This window comes from Lepidochelys kempii, chromosome 11, assembly GCF_965140265.1.
Source record: "Lepidochelys kempii isolate rLepKem1 chromosome 11, rLepKem1.hap2, whole genome shotgun sequence".
NCBI classification, from domain to species: domain Eukaryota; kingdom Metazoa; phylum Chordata; order Testudines; family Cheloniidae; genus Lepidochelys; species Lepidochelys kempii.
The window spans coordinates 64,554,703-64,573,158 of NC_133266.1; the positions used below are offsets into that span (position 1 = coordinate 64,554,703).

At 41.0% G+C, this 18,456-nt stretch overlaps 1 protein-coding gene across 23 annotated transcripts in view; it reads left to right on the forward strand.

The window, feature by feature from the left end:
* The window catches only part of MAP2 (microtubule associated protein 2), a 341,589-nt gene that overhangs the window by 261,629 nt on the left and 61,504 nt on the right, over window positions 1-18,456 (forward strand). For 20 of the 23 annotated variants that reach the window (XM_073306664.1, XM_073306661.1, XM_073306670.1 and 17 more), the window contains 2 exons: window positions 5,249-5,362; window positions 7,055-7,132. In XM_073306664.1, the coding sequence (XP_073162765.1) occupies window positions 5,249-5,362; window positions 7,055-7,132 (192 nt within the window). The remainder of the gene's footprint in view (window positions 1-5,248; window positions 5,363-7,054; window positions 7,133-18,456) is intronic. The other 3 variants (XM_073306671.1, XM_073306685.1, XM_073306676.1) reach the window with 1 other exon arrangement.

An 18,456-nucleotide genomic window follows, 5' to 3' on the forward strand; every position in this document is an offset into this window, starting at 1 on the left:
TTTCGGTGTAATGCCTCTGGGAAATGGAATGAGAATAGGAACTGAGATGGCAGGAGCTACCTGCAGGCCTTTGGAGGATCCCTTCACTCTGTTGAGCAAGATTAAATGCAAAGAAGTCTAAATTTAAAGCAAGGAAAGTAACTTTTAATAGGGTTTCAGCTTATATTGCTGGGAACTGTCCTACACTGGGTGGGAGATGGACAAAGAATGACCTATTAGGTCTTTCCTCTCTCCAACTTTTGTGATTTGCTGATTATAATCCACAGTGCCGAACGTGTGTTCATCTCACTGTGTATTAGTGTTTGCATCTGAAAGATTAATCTCTTGTGGTCTTTCCTTAAAATGTTATTCTGAAAATTGCTCCTGCTTTCTTCCCTGGTTTCCTAGAATAAGGCATGCAGCAGCACCCTGAGTTGGTCCTCTGTGCAAACTTTCCCAATACAGGGATTGATTTGAGCTAACAGCACAACTTTGTAAATGACTCCGTGATGTTACTTTCTTCAGCAGGGTAGTAATTACTGAGAATTGCCACTTCATGAAAACTCCTGACAAAGAAGTTTCTTCCTGGGGTAAAACCTGTGAAAGGGTTTTAAAAAAAACAATCAAAAGGACCAGGATTTACTGGTCTGTGTTGATGACGGAGTACATGGCTCTTTTATGCAGTGGAACCCAGGACACTATCCCCCATCACCCACAGATCCATGGGCATCTGTGAAGCTCCATGCTGCTCTTCACACCCACCAAGTCCCTTGAAGTCTGGCTCTTTATTGGTGTCATTAATTTCCTACCCCAAAAAGGGAGAGGAAATATTCCTGTAATATAGAATGGATGTTCCCTGGTCCCTGCATACCCAACCTACCTATACAAAGTATCCCAGAGCCTCAACCATATGGCATTGTGTTGGAGAGGCTACCAGAGGTTGCCAAGAAGCCGATAGACCGTGCAGTTGAGCTACTACTCCCCCTTTCCTGTCTTTTCTGTGCAGTTCTTCCACTTTGCACTCTGTACATGCTTCACGATGGAGGGAAACCATGGGCTCCAAATTAACAATCCATATTCTGTAGTCAGTGGAAGCGGCTATTTACACTGGTCAACTTTGGAAGATGAGTTGCTATCATAAACACACACACACAATATTGTGTAACATTGGTGAATGGTCAGTATTGCATTGCTATGGTTATGTAAGAGGTTTGGGTGGCAAAATGGGGCTTTGCCTGGTATACTCTGGATGCGTTTGGGGTCTGACGTACTCTTCGTTGTCATGTACTGCTGGCTGCAGTCAATAGAACTGTATTATTATCAGTTGCCCTTCTGACTACCAGTCAAGAGGGGAGTAAATTATGTCAGTAATGAAGACCAACAATTGTGAGGGAAATATTCCTTGCCTGCAAGTGTCTTAATATCTCATTATATATTAAATTTCTGCAGTAAAGAAATTAACATTGGCTTTGTCCCTGCATTTTTTAAAACTCAGGTGACTGTGGAAGTCAGGCAACCATATCTCTAGTTCTCAGAAGAAACTCCGCCTTGTTGAAGGAAAAACAGGGACAAAAAATGATTATTTTAGAAACCTTTTGGAATGTTCATTTGAACTTTAAAGGTGACAATAGGTCAAGTGTAAATCCAATAGCCCGCATTACTTGCCTGTGAAAGCAGTTACTGTAAAGTTATGTGTAGGGCACTGACTTAAATATACGCCCTCTCCACCTGTTCACCCATGCTAAAGGAAATGATAACTGATGTGCTGTCATCCTTGCTCTCACTGGATGCTCCATGATGTCATCATTGTTGGACACTGATGGATTGCATTTAATTTGCGATTTTTGTCTCTGTCAACTAAATGTGTAGTAAATTGGCATCCACAGCAACATTGAATTTTATGGGTGTATAGTGCAAATGCATCCACAGCAACATTGAATTTTATGGGTGTATAGTGCAAATGCTTGTATTATTAAGGCTCTGAGGGCAAGTCTGGGCCATACATACAGTGGGCCTGAAGCTGCAAGGCACGGAGTCTGATATGATTTCAGTTGGCTTCAGTGCATGTGAGGGCACTCAGCACCATGTAGAACTGGCCTCAATGTCTGAAAGTAATTCTCACCTGCCGACAGGAATACCTGGGAAATACAGTGACTGTGGCTGTAAATAGAAAGGAATATGGATGTTAATGAGCCAGGGAGTGTAAATAGGTATGCAGATGTGAAACCCACAACTTTTCTCTGAATTTTATTTTATTGATTGATTGTATTTTGGTCACGTCTAGAAGCCCCAATCAGGAACCATGACCCCACTCTGCTAGCCACTGTACTAACACAGAACAAAAAGACAGACCCTGTCCCAAAGTGTTTACAGTCTAAGTATAAAACAAGAGGAAACAGATGGGGAAGTACAAAAAAACAATGAGACAATAATGGTCAGCACACCAGAAGCCAAACCATTCTCAAGTTTTTTGCAGGCCTCAAGTAGCAAAGTCAAGTTTCAAGGAGGGTTTTGAAGGAAGATAATGTATTAGTTTTGCAGATGTTTACGGGAGCTCCTCCCAAGCATGAGGGGCTGCATGGAAGAAAACATAACAGTTTATTTATTTTGTAAATAGTTCTGCCATTGGATGCATGAACTATCCAATTTGCTATTTCATTAAAGGTCAGATTTTTAAACATATTTAGGCACCTAACTCTCATTTATTTCAGTGAGATTTAGGTACCTAAATACTTTTAAAATCTGGCCCTAGGCACCTAAAACAGCAACTAGGCCGATCTTCCTGGCTATTTCCATATGTAGTTGCATGCCTGATTACATCCCACTGCACCCCAAAGCCAGGTTTGAGATATCCATACTCACAGTCAGTAGTATTAACTCCATAGATAGTCCCATTGACTTCAGTAGGACTTCACGTGGAGTAAGGTGCTATTCACTGTGTGTAAGAGTTATCATAAGACGGGCTTTAACAAATCCTTTGCAAATTTAGGCCTGAATCGTACAGCTGCATTTGCAGTTGCCATTTCAGTGTTGCGCCATTAGCCTAGGAAGTATTATAAAATCTTCATGCATATTAGCACTAAATTAATTAATAGGCAGCAGATTTAAAACAAACAAAAGGAAGTATTTATTCACACAATGCACAGTCAACCTGTGGAACTCTTTGCCAGAGGATGTTGTGAAGACCAAGACTATAACAGGGTTCAAAAAAGAACTAGATAAATTCATGGAGGATAGGTCTATCAATGGCTATTAGCCAGGATTGGCGTCATAGAATTGGAAGGGACCTTAGGAGGTCATCTAGTCCAACCCCCTGCTCTGCTCAAAACAGGACCAATCCCCAATTTTTGCCCCAGATCCCTAAATGGCCCCCTCAAGGATTGAACTCACAACCCTGGGTTTAGCAGGCCAATGCTCAAACGACTGAGCTATCCCTCCCCCTAGCCTGTCCCTAGCCTGTTTGCCAGAAACTGGGAATGAATGGCAGGGGGTGGATCACTTGATGATTACCTGTTCCGTTCATTCCCTCTGGGGCACCTGGCATTGGCCACTGTCGGAAGACAGGATACTGGGCTAGATGGAGCTTTGGTCTGACCCAGTATGGCCATTCTTATGTTCTTAGGTAAATTCATTGGGTAATAGTATACCGTCCTCCAGGCCACATTTTTACCAGATGTAGAAGTCTCATGCAGTCCATCTAAAGGCACTAAGTCACGAATGGGAGAGGTTTTTGCATATATTAAAGTGACTTGAGTGTGGTATTTTCAAAGCTGCATGAGAATTTGTAGGCCCAGTTCCTCTTCAGTTGAATAGGAATTGGGCACCCAAATCCCCGAGGCGGCTTGAAAATCCCATCCTCAATAACTAAAAGGAAAAAACAAATGTCCATGCTGTACTGCACTGAACAGATTTCTTCACCATTTCCTTGTTGCTGTGTTGTACAAAGCAACAGATGCTGTGCTTGAAAAGTACCCAACTAATTTATCTTCAGTGATCTTCGTCCTGTGATAGCATCGGTCATTCAACCAAAGCAAATGTGCCTTAGGTGTAACCATATGGGTGCTCATAGTGGAATAAGGGTCTGATCCAAAGCCCTTTGAAGTGGAAAGACTTGACTTCACTGGGCTTTGGATCAGTCCCTAAATCAGGGTCATGTTGGCCACATTGAAGAGATGGGTGTAGGGAACATTTCCAGCCCGTGTAAGGACCAGGAACAATTGCATTCCTAGCACTAAGGAGAGCACGGTGACTCCTCACTCCCCACTCCCCCCAGGGCCAGACAGCATTCCAAAGGGGATGGGGAGAAGTTGGGTCATGTCTCCACCTCAGAACCCCTCCACACGAGTCCACATAGCGTGCAGCATCTCATCAAGTGGTGCAGCAGCAGCTCTGCTCCTCCGGGGGCAGAATAGGCCCTTACTTTCGGCTGAGCTTCGATGGCCCCTCTGAGTGGTCGGGAGGCAAAGTCTGAACCTCAAACACATAGCTGTGAACCTCCATCATCCCAGACAGTGGTATCAAGTGGAATACATTTTCATGCTCTCAGATCTGCAATTCAAATGTAAAGTGGTCTGTATGATGCAGCCCTGAAAAAGGTGAGGCGGATACATTGTACGTTATAATGTTGTCAAAATGTCATTGGCCCTTCTTCCTTAAGTCCCTCATCAGCATACCCTTCAATGTTTTCAGGTGCAGTGCCCTGAATGCATACTAACTGTATGCTGATGAACAAAAACTACAATCCAAAGCACTTGTAAAAATACAGATAACTCAATATATTAGATTCCAGAAAATCCAGCTCTGGGCTTGTCATCCTGGCCATGTTTGGAAAATGCCAGGGTCACGAAATTGCACATAAAAAAAAAATCCTAGGCAGTTAATAAATTCTCACTTTAAAATCCTGCAATTACTGCATATATCTCCCATACCGAAAATGAGAAGCAGTGATTAATAGTAATGTCTTATGCTGTTCTCGCTCCAAGGAATAAGATTCAAAATTTCTTTTACATTTATAGATTCAGGGACAGATTTTCAACACCCAGCAGTTCCCTCTGAGAAGAATAGGAGTACTGGGGCTTGAGATCTTTTGCAAATCTGATCCTTTAATTTCATTTGTAATGATTTCTCTAAATATTTTAAAGAAAATAATTTTTTAAAAAATCTGAATGAGTCTGACTCTGAAAGTTTTAGCCAGACTCAATTTGGTTTTTAAAAAAATCTCTCTTATTAACGCAACTTTTTTGTTTTGTTAATTTTGCTACGATCACAGAGGAAGTGTCTGCAAGGATAGTCCAAGTAGTAACAGCTGAAGCTGTAGCAGTCCTGAAAGGTGAACAGGAAAAAGAAGCCCAGCACAAAGATCAGCCTGGACCATTACCTTTAGGTAAAACAAGGCATTTACAAGAGTGGTGAAGGTATCTCTGTGTGTGCAGATGTATATAAATAGAATTATTAATATCAGGTCACAATATATAATGTATGTCGATGACATAGGTGGTGCTGATATTCATGGATAAACTGTAGAACCCTGGGATAAATTCTGTAACCAGGTAATAAATAAAATGTCTCATTTCCCCAATTTATCATGCACCTTTGACTGCCTTGCTGACCCTCTCCTCACTAGTCCATCTCCCACCAGGTCTGCATTACATTCTCTGAGCAACTTCAACCATTATTATTATTATTGTGTTTATTATGAACTGAGGTGCAATTTTGCCTGAAAGTCTCTAATTCAGCAGAAACACTTAGCACATGCTTGACTGTAAGCATGTGCTTATGTTCTGTCGAGTTCTACGGAATTTAAGTGCACACTGAACTCCTTTGCTGAGTTGGGCCTAAGTGAGGGCAGAAGTAAGCACACATCCTGGATGTTGAGACATTCTTCAACAAACTCTGAGAAACAACGCATGTGTTTGCAATCAGTTCTGTTACAGTGTCTGTAGGTACCAAAGTACATCTGTGAGTTATTAAAATGTGGTTGTATGATCTGCATTGGGATCAAAAAGCCAGTCTCAAGAGGAAGTATTTGAGGCACTAGATCTGGTCCAATATCCATTGAAGTCAATGAAAGTCTTTCCATTGATTTCATTGGTCTGTGGATCTCGCCCTAAATCATAAATTGAGGCCTAGTTGCTTGCTGGAATCATTTGCAGCCCACGAAATACTGTGGCATAAATTTAAAAAGCTTGATAGATCCCAGTACTAACTCTGAAGAAATATCAAAACTATTTCTCTGAAATCAGATGGAGAATCTGAGTATACTTAAGAGATACCTTGTTTAGGGCCTAATCCTCCTGCTACTGAAACCATTGATAAAACTTCCTCTGACTTCAGTGGGAGCATAAGACCCTTAATTGGGAATTAATCTAAAACCCTAGAAGATTAGGCTTCTATACAGCGCCTTCCTCTGATGAAATACCATGATCAGATGGCTGACAGAAGTTCCCCATTGACTTGTTTTCCTTCCTTGGTGATGTTTCCAGCTGGTACCTTTCATACTTTGACAAGGAACATTTGCATATATTATGTAGCTAGCCCTGAACCCAGCAGAAACAAAAAATATCCAGGTCATAATAATGTAAGAACACAGCAAAGTGCTATTTGTCCAGCTACCCAAAGGTAAACTAAGCATGGGATTGGGTGCCTTTTTCTCACTTTTCCAGATGATCGAATTGAATCTTTAAAATCTCCCTGATTTAAATATGTTGCCATCATAGGTTTGTGAATGAAGCTTTCTCAAAATCATGAATGAACAATAGTATTGATCTGGCTACTAGATGGGACACAAACACAAAGGACTGATAATTTTTTTTATTTGATTTTGTTTCATTTTATTGTACCCTGGGACCAGACTCTGGAACGTAAGGCAGGGCACCTGAAAGTAAATGTTTTCCTTTCATTATAGGTTTAGAATAATACATTGGAAAAGGGATTATATCTGAAAATCCATTAGGCACAACCTCCACTGAAGTATTCTCCAAAAAGGCCATAATTGCAGCTTGTACTCAGCATCTAATGGTTTCACGGGAATTAATTGCTGTATCTCATTTTCTCACTTGCATTGTTCAATCTCTAGCAGTGGAAGAATCAGCTAATCTGCCTCCTTCCCCGCCTCCATCACCCGCCTCAGAACAGACTGGAGCACTGGCAGAAGGTAAGAGTCCACTGGACATTTCAGAGTATGTCTATCAAGCAAGGGAACAAATGCTCATACGAAGAGGTGGGGGAAATAGTAAATGGAAATACTTCCTGCCAGCTTCAGCTTAAAGAGTAAGCATTCTCCAGCAATGAAGTGCCATCTGCAAACTGACCATAATACACAAATGAGTTATATGCATACACACATGGATAATTGGAAGTAAGTAAAAATAAATACACACACACATATATATGTGAAAAATAATCATTAATAGATATTAGAAGCCAAGATGTCTAAATATTGAGACTTCCCAAGTATAGGCCTAGAACGTGGTGTTAAATATTGATTACTATAGTCTGTTAAGATGCATTTACTTGGAAATTAACCAGCACTAATGTTGTCTCACAGTCCAAGTCCATGCAAGCAAGGAGATTCAGAGTTAGATTATTCCTTCTGCTTTCCATCTTTAATTCACATTTCTGTGCCTTGGTGTATATGGGGATTCTGTACAAGGATGCCAAAGTGAAATTCTAGTCTTAAAGCAAATTATACTCTCTGATCCACACAGTAGTACTCAACCTCAGTAACCCAATAATGTCTGCATTCGGCTGTCCCTGAAGCCACAATTCAGAAAGCATGTAATCATGTCCTTAACTTTAAGCATGTGCTAAAACCCCATTGAAGTCACATGCCTAACATTAAGCCCACGGTTATGTGTTCTGATGAATAGAGGTAGACTGCTGAATCAGGGCCTGGGTGTCTGAGTCTCCCATTAACATCGACAGAGGAAGAACAGAATATTACTGATGAGCCCTACCATATGGATCTGAGAGAAGAATTTGGCCCTAAGAATTCCCTTGTCTTTGTGAGCTAAATCAGACAGTTGACATTATCATTTTATTATGAATATAGTTTTTATATGTCACCTTCCTTCTTGTTTTTTAAAAATATATCTTGAAAATTAATGTGTCATAGAAATAAGCTATTACTGTCTGTTGAGTACACACTGTGTGTGATTTATCCTGCACTAGTGTTGGAAATGTGTATTTTTTTATGTGATGTCCCAATATGTGCTAGTTCTCAGTTTGCCATGACGTTCTGCAGTGAGACACTTTTTTTTACACCTGATCTCCATGCGTTTTGGTCAGTCCATCTCCTGTATACATTGACAAACGTCACATCCTTGGGTACTTTGTATTGAAAATACTTACTTGGCATGTGCAGTAACCAATATGCAAACTTTGATTTCTTGGTCATTGTTATTGTAACATTCACATTCCTGTTGTTGAGCAAATATTACTCAAAGGTAATGGTAATCAAATAAAACCACTCAGGAAAAAAAAAGGAAACCAGTACTACACTGGCAAAGATTTTTAGGATTGCTAGGGTCATTTTGATTATTTCACTGCTCTTTTTGTGCTGATTTATTTGATTACCTTACTGTTCAGGGTGTGCTTTTTGATTTTTGGTAACAGAATGAAGGGGTTGTTGATCTGCTTGAGAACAATTTTAAGATCCCTCGTTTACCTTGGATTTGCATTGGCTTTGCACACTGTTTTCACTAACCATATTATTGCTTATTACTTTGTGGGTTTTATACAGTAACAACATTGATTAATTGACAGAATGTTATAGGTTAATCACTTGCCAAATGACTTTTAAATGGAAGCCATTTTGTTAGTTGTATCAATGCCAAGAAGTGACAGAACAGTAGACATCTCTTTGACCTAATAGACTGAGCAGTTCCCAGCTCTGCAAATGACTCAGAAAGTCACTTAACTTCTTTGTTTCTTTTTCCTCTTACATAAAGATGAGACAATAATGCTTGCTTGCCTACCTCACAGGGGTGTTGTGAGGAATACGGAGTCAATGATTGTAGAATGGTTGGAAGATGTAATGTATTATATACTTGCTAAGTCTGTTAGTTTTTACAGAATTCATGTTTTTTTGCTTTAAAGGTTGGTTTTAAAAAAATGTTTCTATGATAAACTTTTCTACTAACTTACAGTTTGAGAGCAAACGTCATTGGACTTGTTTATAACCTCCTGAAAATACAGGTTTATAAGGGAAACATTGACAGAGCTCCTGTACTGTAGGTCCTTAGTCATTGATGGCCTAAGAGTCCCAAAGTGCTGTAAGCTCCTCTTTTATGTTTGGCTCGTGGGGGGTATTTCATATTAGAGTTAGGTGAAAAAAACAAAGGAAATGTTTGTAAAAATTGTCACCAAAAATGTGGTCTAGTTTTTCATCGAAATTTGAAGTTTCAAACAGCTTTAGTTAATATTGTCTTGTGCTTCTTTCAGTGAATTAGGCCTTGATTCAGCAAATCCCTTATTCACCTGATCAAGGCCTTACAGCTGGAAGCTATATTGAACTTTTGTTGCTGGGAGTCAGGATTGCCTGATAATATTAACTGCTAATAAGCCAAATCCTGCACTAATTAGTCAGGCAAAGCGCCTATTGACTTTAGTGGGAACTTTGTGTGAGTAAAGACTGCAGGATTTGACCCAGTGTGTACAATACCCATTTAAACCCTCAGCCCTTCATGCTACTCAGTTGTCTGTGTGTACCTTTTTGTGTCTGTCTGTATGCTCTGTGGAATGCAGGGGTGTTTACAGAATTTAATCCACTTCTGAAGTTGTTGAACAAAACAGGTAAACCCATCTGGTAGTTCTGTGTATATATACACACCTTAGTTTTCCTTGTTGTTTTCCTCTTGAATGTTTTGCCATTGATGTTGCCAGTGCCTTGTATTGCTTTGAAACTGTAAGAGATTTCCTTCAGTCATACCAGGCTGGAAATCACTGTGTTGTAGACATGACAAAGGTAGATGTGGCCAGCCATGCAGCAAACACAAATTAAAAAAAAAAAAGAAGAAGAAGAAGGAAAGAGAAAGGGAGAGAGATTTCTGGGTCAAATACATTTCAGGAGAGAAAAGAGTCAGTGAATGTAGGTTTGATTCTTTCATTCAGCCACAGACAAACATTCAGATGAGCAGGTCTCTTTGCAGTGCTGCTGGAGGTAAGATAATGAATTTGCTCTTATTGAAATTATTTTGGTGATTGCAAATATTGTAATGTGATTTTTTTTTTCCCCCGGAGTTGAAATTTTCCCAAGTGCTGCCTAATCGTTTTATCAAATGGATCTGGACAAACAGTGCTGCTGCTGCTTTGTATTCCCAACATGGCAGTTTCAGGGCTCTGATCTTTGTAAGATTGGTCCCTAATTCCCTGCCCTGTGTAAAAAATGAATCTAAATGCCTTTGGTAAACTAGCTTACATTTTAAAGTATGTATTTTGAGATAAGCTTTTTTTAAACCAAGTAAGTATATTTTACAAATTGAAAGGAACCAAGTGCTATAAACAGAGATTATTTCCAGTTAAAATGACTTTTTAAAAGGTATTTTCAAAAGATACCCAGAAGCTAAAACTGAATTAGCCTTTGTGTAAACATTTTTTATCATAAACTTTAAAATACATTATCTTTTTGCCTGAGCATTAAGGCAAAAAGGAATTGTTTAGAAGGGACCAAAATAATAAAGATTACATTTTTGTTATAGAAATAAAAAGAGGCGAATAAATCATATTAGCATTTAAAGACATTATTTCCCTTCTTAAAAAAATTGTATCCTAAATTATGTTATGACTAAACAATACAGATCTACCAAAAAACAAAAACTAAAAAACAAAAGCAACAATGTAAAACATGACAGACCTTAATAAAACAGTAGCAACAAAATAATACATATAAGCCAGGACAGATAATCTGTTGCCTCCTCCAGGTCCATTAATATTTCAGACAGACTCCAAGTAGGGCCTGTATTTTCTTGGCTATAACCTGTTAACAACTTATAAAGTAGGTGTTCTCTGACTTCTTAATTCTTAACAGACAGACTGTCACCTGGACCATTCCCACCCACACTAATCTGTGGTCATGCAGGCCATTTCCCTTCCCATTCATGATTAGGTAACAGCCCCATATGGTAACAACAGCGATTGCTTACATAGAAAAATAATATTAGGAAAGTGTTTGGTAAGGGGATTTTCAGCAGTGCTCAGCATTGACCTAACTGCTTCCATGGGAATTTTACCAATGACTTCAGTGGGAAGTCAGACTCGTGGCTGAGCATTTTTGACAAACTCACTTTTAATGTATTTTTGATGCCTTTTCAAGCATTTTAGCCATTAGGTACAAGGAGGAGGAGTCACCACCATGTGACCAGCCAGCTTACTTTGGACTACCAGGAAGTGCTCTGTGTACCACCTGTGATTCATGAATCATTGTTTGAGAACCTCTGCCATAAAGATTTATGGCTGGTATTGTCAAAGTTAGGCAATCATCTTCCATCGAAATTCAATGTGAGTTGGGTACCTAACATCCCAGCCTGTAATCTAAAATCACATAACTAACATGCTCAGATTTAGCAATGTCAGTCACTTCCCTCTATCTGTTTCTTATCACTAAAATGTAATCTCTTTTCCACCTTCTCATAATCTATCTTGTGACTCAGGAGAAAGTAATAGCAAAACATTATCTGAATGTTTTACTGATGGTATTTGTCACTGAAAAATACTTCAATAAATATTACTGAAATATAGATGCAAATCTCTGGTAATTTGACATTTCCTCTATTTGGCTCTATGCCCTTTATCAAGTTGGCTGGTTTGAACATCATCAATTGTTACAGCAGTGAAATTCTGGTTAACTTGCATAATAACCTATGAGTTTTTTTGTTATACCCAAGCAGGTCCCAATTCAGGAAAGCACTTAAGCATTCACTTAAATCTATATCTGTTAAGATAAGAAAAGCAGTTAAGCACATGCTTAACTTTAGCTTGACTTCAGTTCAAACTTAAGCACGTGCTTAACTACATTTCTGAATAATGATGCTTTCTTGAATTGAGACTTTAATCAATATAATCAAATGAACTGGAAATACAAAGTGAATTAACTGGCTTAGTAGTTAAATGAATATACACATCACAATTCCCTGGTTAGTGTTGATTAGCAGCATCCCCTTCCATCATGCAAATAAGCCTTTGTAAAGACATCAAACATATTTCTTCTTTATTTCATTTGAATGGTACAGAAACCTAGAATCATCATTCGCTCCCATCGTACTGGCAGCTTAGATTTTAGCTCCTTTTACTTATTGCTATCTGTATATCCTCTTTTGAAGTTACCGTGGCACAGAGTTAACATCACCAGTTCAGAAAGTAGTTTTCCAAGCAAGTAGCACTGCCCACCATCACAGCTGCTGTTTTGATTTTTTGAAGCAATGTTTCTTTGGAAAGTTGCTTTTCCTAAAGGTAGTTGAGATTTTTTCTTCAAGGCGGTGGGCAGTTTTAAAAAAGAGCCGCCTTTAAAGTCAGATAGGCATCTTGCACTATATTCATCCTGGGTGTAACTCAGTAGACTTACAGCATAAGTGAATTTGGCCCACCTGAATGTAACCTGCCAGTGCGTTAAGTCATAGATACTTGCAGAGTCTTACGGCATTTGGCATATTCAGAGTAATTTATTAGTAGGAAATAAATTTAGAAGAATCAGCAGCAAAATAATCCTAAATATTTTACCCTGCTGTTGGTTTTTAACTCTCTGGTAACCTATATGCCCTGATGAAAGAATGTGTGTTAAACTGGACCACTTAAAGTGAACTCTGTGGGATACAGATAGACAGATAGATATAGTCACCTCAATAGAGACTCCGCAGGATGCAAATAACCAGACGTTATTGGGGACAGTTATATAATACAGTATGCCACAGAATCTTAACCCTGGATAATCTTGCTTTCAAATGCAAAATACTGCAGATTGGAACTAATGGTATTGTGATCAATTAATAGTTTGTCCTCCCATTGTGAATGAATAAGCATGAATGGGTCCACATGCTGCATTCTTCCTGGGGGAAGAATGGGAGGGGATAGCTCAGTAGTTTGAGCGTTGGCCTGCTAAACCCAGGGTTGTGAGTTCAATCTTTGAGGGGGCCATTTAGGGACCTGGGGCAAAAATTGGGGATTGGTCCTGCTTTGAGCAGGGGGTTGGACTAGATGACCTCCTGAGGTCCCTTCCAACCCTGGTATTCTATGATTCTAATAAATATCATTCTATCGCAAGTCAGTTGCTACCACTTTGCTGCAGAAAGCAAAAAGTTCCTCGCTGACAATAACAGCAGTTGGATTCTCATGGTGTCCTGTAAAATTAATCCTGCATTTGAATGCATTGTTTATTGCCTAAAATGTTTACTAGAATAGAGATTCTTCAACTGCACTAAGTTAGGCATTTTACGTTTCAAAAATATGTGCTTGGAAAATTAATATAGATGTTTCTGGAAAATATAAATTTCTGGAGACAAGAAAAGACATTGGAGACCTTGCTCAGAATCTAAATCCCCAATCCTGCCAGTGCTTAAGCCGGTAAGTAAGTATCTGGAGAATTAGAGCCTATGATTCGAAGTGAAGTGCAGGTGGCATGACAAAGTTCTTATATGCAAAGTTTTTTTCTATTCTGTTCATACATGTATCTGCAAAAATATTCAAGAATTTTAAATACAGGTCACTGTTATTAGCCAGATTGAAATCTACAAATGAGCTAAGGGTCTTAAGCCAAATGACTGACTAGGATCCTAAAGCCTCAAGAAGATTTATTTAAAACTTCCTAGTACTTGCCACGAAAAGGCCGTGAGCAATTATAAATGGAAACCGCCACATTTTATTATTATGACCAGGATGATGCTACTAATAATCCCTCCCACATATATATATGGAAGAACTAGGTAATAATAATAATTTCCTGTTTTAAAATGTGTGAGTGTATCTATATGCATGTATATATGTACATACACACATACAAAGTATCTTTTTATCTTTTTTAGTATGAAGAAAATATATCAGCCCTCTCTAAAAAACACCAGAACATTAGCCTGGCATTATCTTCAGAGGTTTCTCTTTGTCCACACCATAATATGCAATGATATTTCTTCCCCAATGTTCCCCTTATGCGATGGTAGTGGCATATCATACACTGAGGTAGTAGCTGCAACTCCAAGTCATATGCTTTTGATGGCATGTGATGATTTGATGAGCAATACACATTTAATAAATAAACAAGTGTAACTTCCCCATTACGAAAAGAAAAGGAGGACTTGTGGCATCTTAGAGACTAAAAAATTTATTTGAGCATAAGCTTTCGTGGGCTACAGCTCACTTCATTGGATGCATTCAGTGCATTACAGAATACTTGTTTTAAGAGTCACTGGAGAGGTACAATTAATGACAAAACAGGTTCTCTCTGTTCTTTATTGACTATAGTCTTTGAATGAGATTACCTCTGAAATGCTGTGTGATAAATCAACCATATGATGAATAAGTGAGATTTGAATGACCTTGAAAAATGGAGTAACAGAGGTAGGATGGAATTTACCAGTGCCAAACGCAAGATCAGGCATTTAGGGACTAACAACAAAATTTTTTATTATAATCTGGGAATTTATCAGCTGGAAGTCACAGAGGAGGAGAAAGACCTGGGTGTATTGGCTGATCACAAGATGACTATGAGCCCCCAAATGGATGCAGCCGTGAAAAAGATTATTGCAATCCTAAAATGCATCAGGAGAGTATTTCCAGTGGAGATAGGGAAGTATTATTACTATTTTACAAAGCACTGGTTAGACCGCCTCCAGAATACTGTGTGCAGTTCTGGTCTCCCATGTCTAAGAAAGATGAATTCAAACTGGAACAGATGTAGAGAAGGGCTACTAGGATGAATAGAGAACTGGAGAACCTACCTTATCAGAGGAGAATTAAGGAACTTGGCTTGTTTAGCCTTACAAAACAAAGGCTGAGGGGAGATATGATCTCTATAAATACACCGAGGGGCAAACACAAGGGAGGGAGAGAAGTTATTTAAAGTAACAAATGGATATAAACTGACCATCAACAAGTTTAGACTTGATATTAGACAGACAAAGGTTTTTAACCATCAGAGTAGTGAAATTCTGGAACAATCTCCAAAGGGGAATAGTGGAGGCAAAAAACCTAACTTGTTTCAAGACTGAGCTTGATAAGTTTATGGAGGGAATGGTATGATGAGGTTGCCTACAATGGCCCATCTGTGTCTGCTATTAACAAATATCTCCAATGCCCAGAGATAGGACACTAGATTGGGAGGGCTCTGAGTTAGTACAGAGAATTCTTTCTCAGGTGTCTGGCTGGTGGGTCTCACCCCCTGATCAGGGTCTAACTAATATTTGGGGTTGGGAAGAAATTTCCGCCCAGGTGAGACTGTCAGAGACCATAGGGGTTTTTCACCTTTCTCTGCAGCGTGGGTTGCTTGCTGGTTTGAACTAGAATAAATGTTAAATTTTTTGTAATTTAAAAGCTTTAAATCAAGATTTGAGGACTTCAGTAACTCAACCAGAGGTTATGGGTCTATTACAGGAGTGGGTAGGTGAGGTTCTGTGACCTGCGACGTGCAAGAGGTCAGACTAGGTAATCATGATGGACCCTTTTGTCCTTAAAGTCTATGAGTCAAGGAATATGTCACCATATGCCTTAATAAGGCTATATGTGGCAGTTTGTGGAAGACAACTTTATTATGTGTTTTACAGTTGATGGGCTACATTTTGATCTCAAAAAGAAAAGGAGTACTTGTGGCACCTTAGAGACTATTATTTGAGCATAAGCTTTCGTGAGCTACAGCTCACTTCATCGGGTCCATCAAATGCATCCGATGAAGTGAGCTGTAGCTCACGAAAGCTTATGCTCAGATAAATTGGTTAGTCTCTAAGGTGCCACAAGTACTCCTTTTCTTCCTGCGAATACAGACTAACATGGCTGCTACTCTGAAACCTGTCATTTTGATCTCAGTTACATGGATGCAATCACTCTGACTATAACTGCTTGCACATATGTAGCTGACAGCAACATGTGCTCCAAGCTGTGTACCAGGTTGGGAAAATTCCCATTGTAAAAGAGCCTGGAACAATTAAAAACTCACGCAGACAAGAGAAATGTAATTACTTAATTCGTGCCAGAGAAGCTGCTGCCTTGCATCTCAAAGCTCTGCGTACATAGACAAAGAAGCACATCCAACCTGAGACTAAAAAAACTCTGGCATCCCACTTCTCCGTCTGCTTAGCCAGATGTGCCCCATCCTGCACGTAGGGAGTAGTGCTCATGTCTGATTGTGCATGTCATTACTCCGGAGGAATTCTGCACTAAAAAAATAAAAATTCTGTGAAAAATATTTTCAAATTCTGCAAATTTTATTTGTCAGTAATTAAATGCGGAGGCCGAAGCATAGCAGGGGGCAACACGGACCACTGGCTGCACAGAGGTGGGAGACCACCCTGCAGCCCCTGCCCAGGCTATGGTGAGGCTGCACCTGACCCTGACATAGCGCAAGGCCCGGGCCTGCCCCAGAAACACCCCAGGGTCCTGCCTGCTCCCCAAAGCCAGGCGCAATAGGTGTGCGTGGGAAGGCTCAGCAAGGCAGGATCCAAGTGCAGAGGGAGCTTAGTGTGGGGGAATCCAGGTGTGGGTTGAGAGGGTTCTGTGTGGGGCAATCTGTCTGCAGGCAGCTCAGTGCGGAGTCTGGGTGCAGGGGAGATCTGGATGCACAGGGTCTCACTGGGGAAGTTCTGGGTAAAGGGGCAATGGGATGCTGCTGGGGGTCCAGGTGAAGGTGGTTGGGGCTCAGCAGGGGAGATCTGCATGTGGGGGATGGAGCTTGGTTGTGGGGGTCTGGGTGTGGGGTCTCAGTGGGAGGGTCTGGGTGCTGAGGGAGTGGGGCTTGCTGGGGTGGGTGGGAGTCCAGGTGTAGCTGGTTGGGGCTCAGAGGGGTGGTCCAGGTGCAGTGGGTACGGGGCTCATAAGGTGGGGGTTCGAGTACAGGGGTCTCAGCATGGGGTGGGGGTCCAGATGCACTGGGGTGGGGCTCAGCATGGGGGGTCTGGGTGCAGGGGAGCTCTGGATTGAGGGGAGAGGTGCAGCAGTGTGGGGGTTTGGGTATGGGAGGCTTTGTGGGGTGTTCTGGGTGTGGGGGATTGAGGCTCAGTGTGGGGGTCTGGGTATGAGGGGGTCTGGATGCATGGGGGTTGGGCGACCGGGGTAACAGCTCCCAGTACAGTGATCCCTCCCCCCACAGCTGAGGAGTGATGGGGGCAGGAAGCATGGGAGGGGAGTGTGGAGCTTCCTGCAGCCAGCAGAGGTTTGTGGGGGTGAGTCTGACCTGCAGGGGAAGAGGAAGTCCTGTCCTCCCCCACCTCCAGCCCAGCGGGGAGTAGCAGCTGAGCCTGGCACAGGGTAGGAACCACTAGCTGTGGAGTCCCTAGCCCTGTCCCCCACTCCTCTATGGTGATTTACCTCTCCACCAGCTGCTCCGGGTGCCTGAAATGACACGCCCACACTCTGGGGAGGGGTGCGTGGCTGCTTTTGCAGCTTCTCTTTGCTTCCCAGTCAGTCATTTTTCTGTGGGGAAGCAAAGGAGTCTGCAGGGGGCATGAATTCTGTAGCATACAGTGGAACAGAATTCCCCCAGCAGTTGCATGTGCTGTCTCCAAAGCACATCAAGGAACGCATCTGCTGTCTGGTAGCATTCACTAGCAAACTGAGTCAGGAGGCAATTTTTATTCTCACGGCTTAGCTGGGATACCTTAATCAGTCCCGGATTTTTTAAGTGCACGTCATATGAGATCAGTAGCTTGTTGCCAAATGGGGGAAGGAGGGCATACAACACAAACATACTTTAAATACTGTCGCATTTTATCTGCAAAAATTATCTGCATGCATTGTCTTGTTGGTCAAGATCCAGATTGTCCTTGGTCAAAACATCATATTTTCCTCCTTACCCTATTGTTTACCTCTTCCTGGCTACATTCTTCAAGAGTAACCTTCCTAGGGCAAGATTATATAACCCTTCCTCACATCACTGAGCCCTCCCTTAGGTGAGCAGACCCACCAAAGTCAATGCGGCCAATGGTGCATAAGTGTTCGCCCATGTGACTGAAAGCTGCAGTCTGGCCTTTATATCTGACTTTTCTGTCCGCACTTATTCATCTCCATAAAAAGGGAGTGATATACCGTAAATGGAAGGACATAGCTTGTTCGTGATTACAGGGACTGGTAAATTAATACGCTGCAGCCGAAAGTGGAATAATAACTAATATAGATATCTTGGGGTGGGTCACGACTCATGCGCATTCCTCTCTCAGATTTGCTTTTCTTACTTCAGGGGTTCGCTCAGGTTAGGTGTCGTTGCCAGAATTAGCACTCTGCAGCCACGGTGGTGTTGCTTTCGACATTGGGGTGCTCAGATACACAGATCTGGAAACTTTTAAG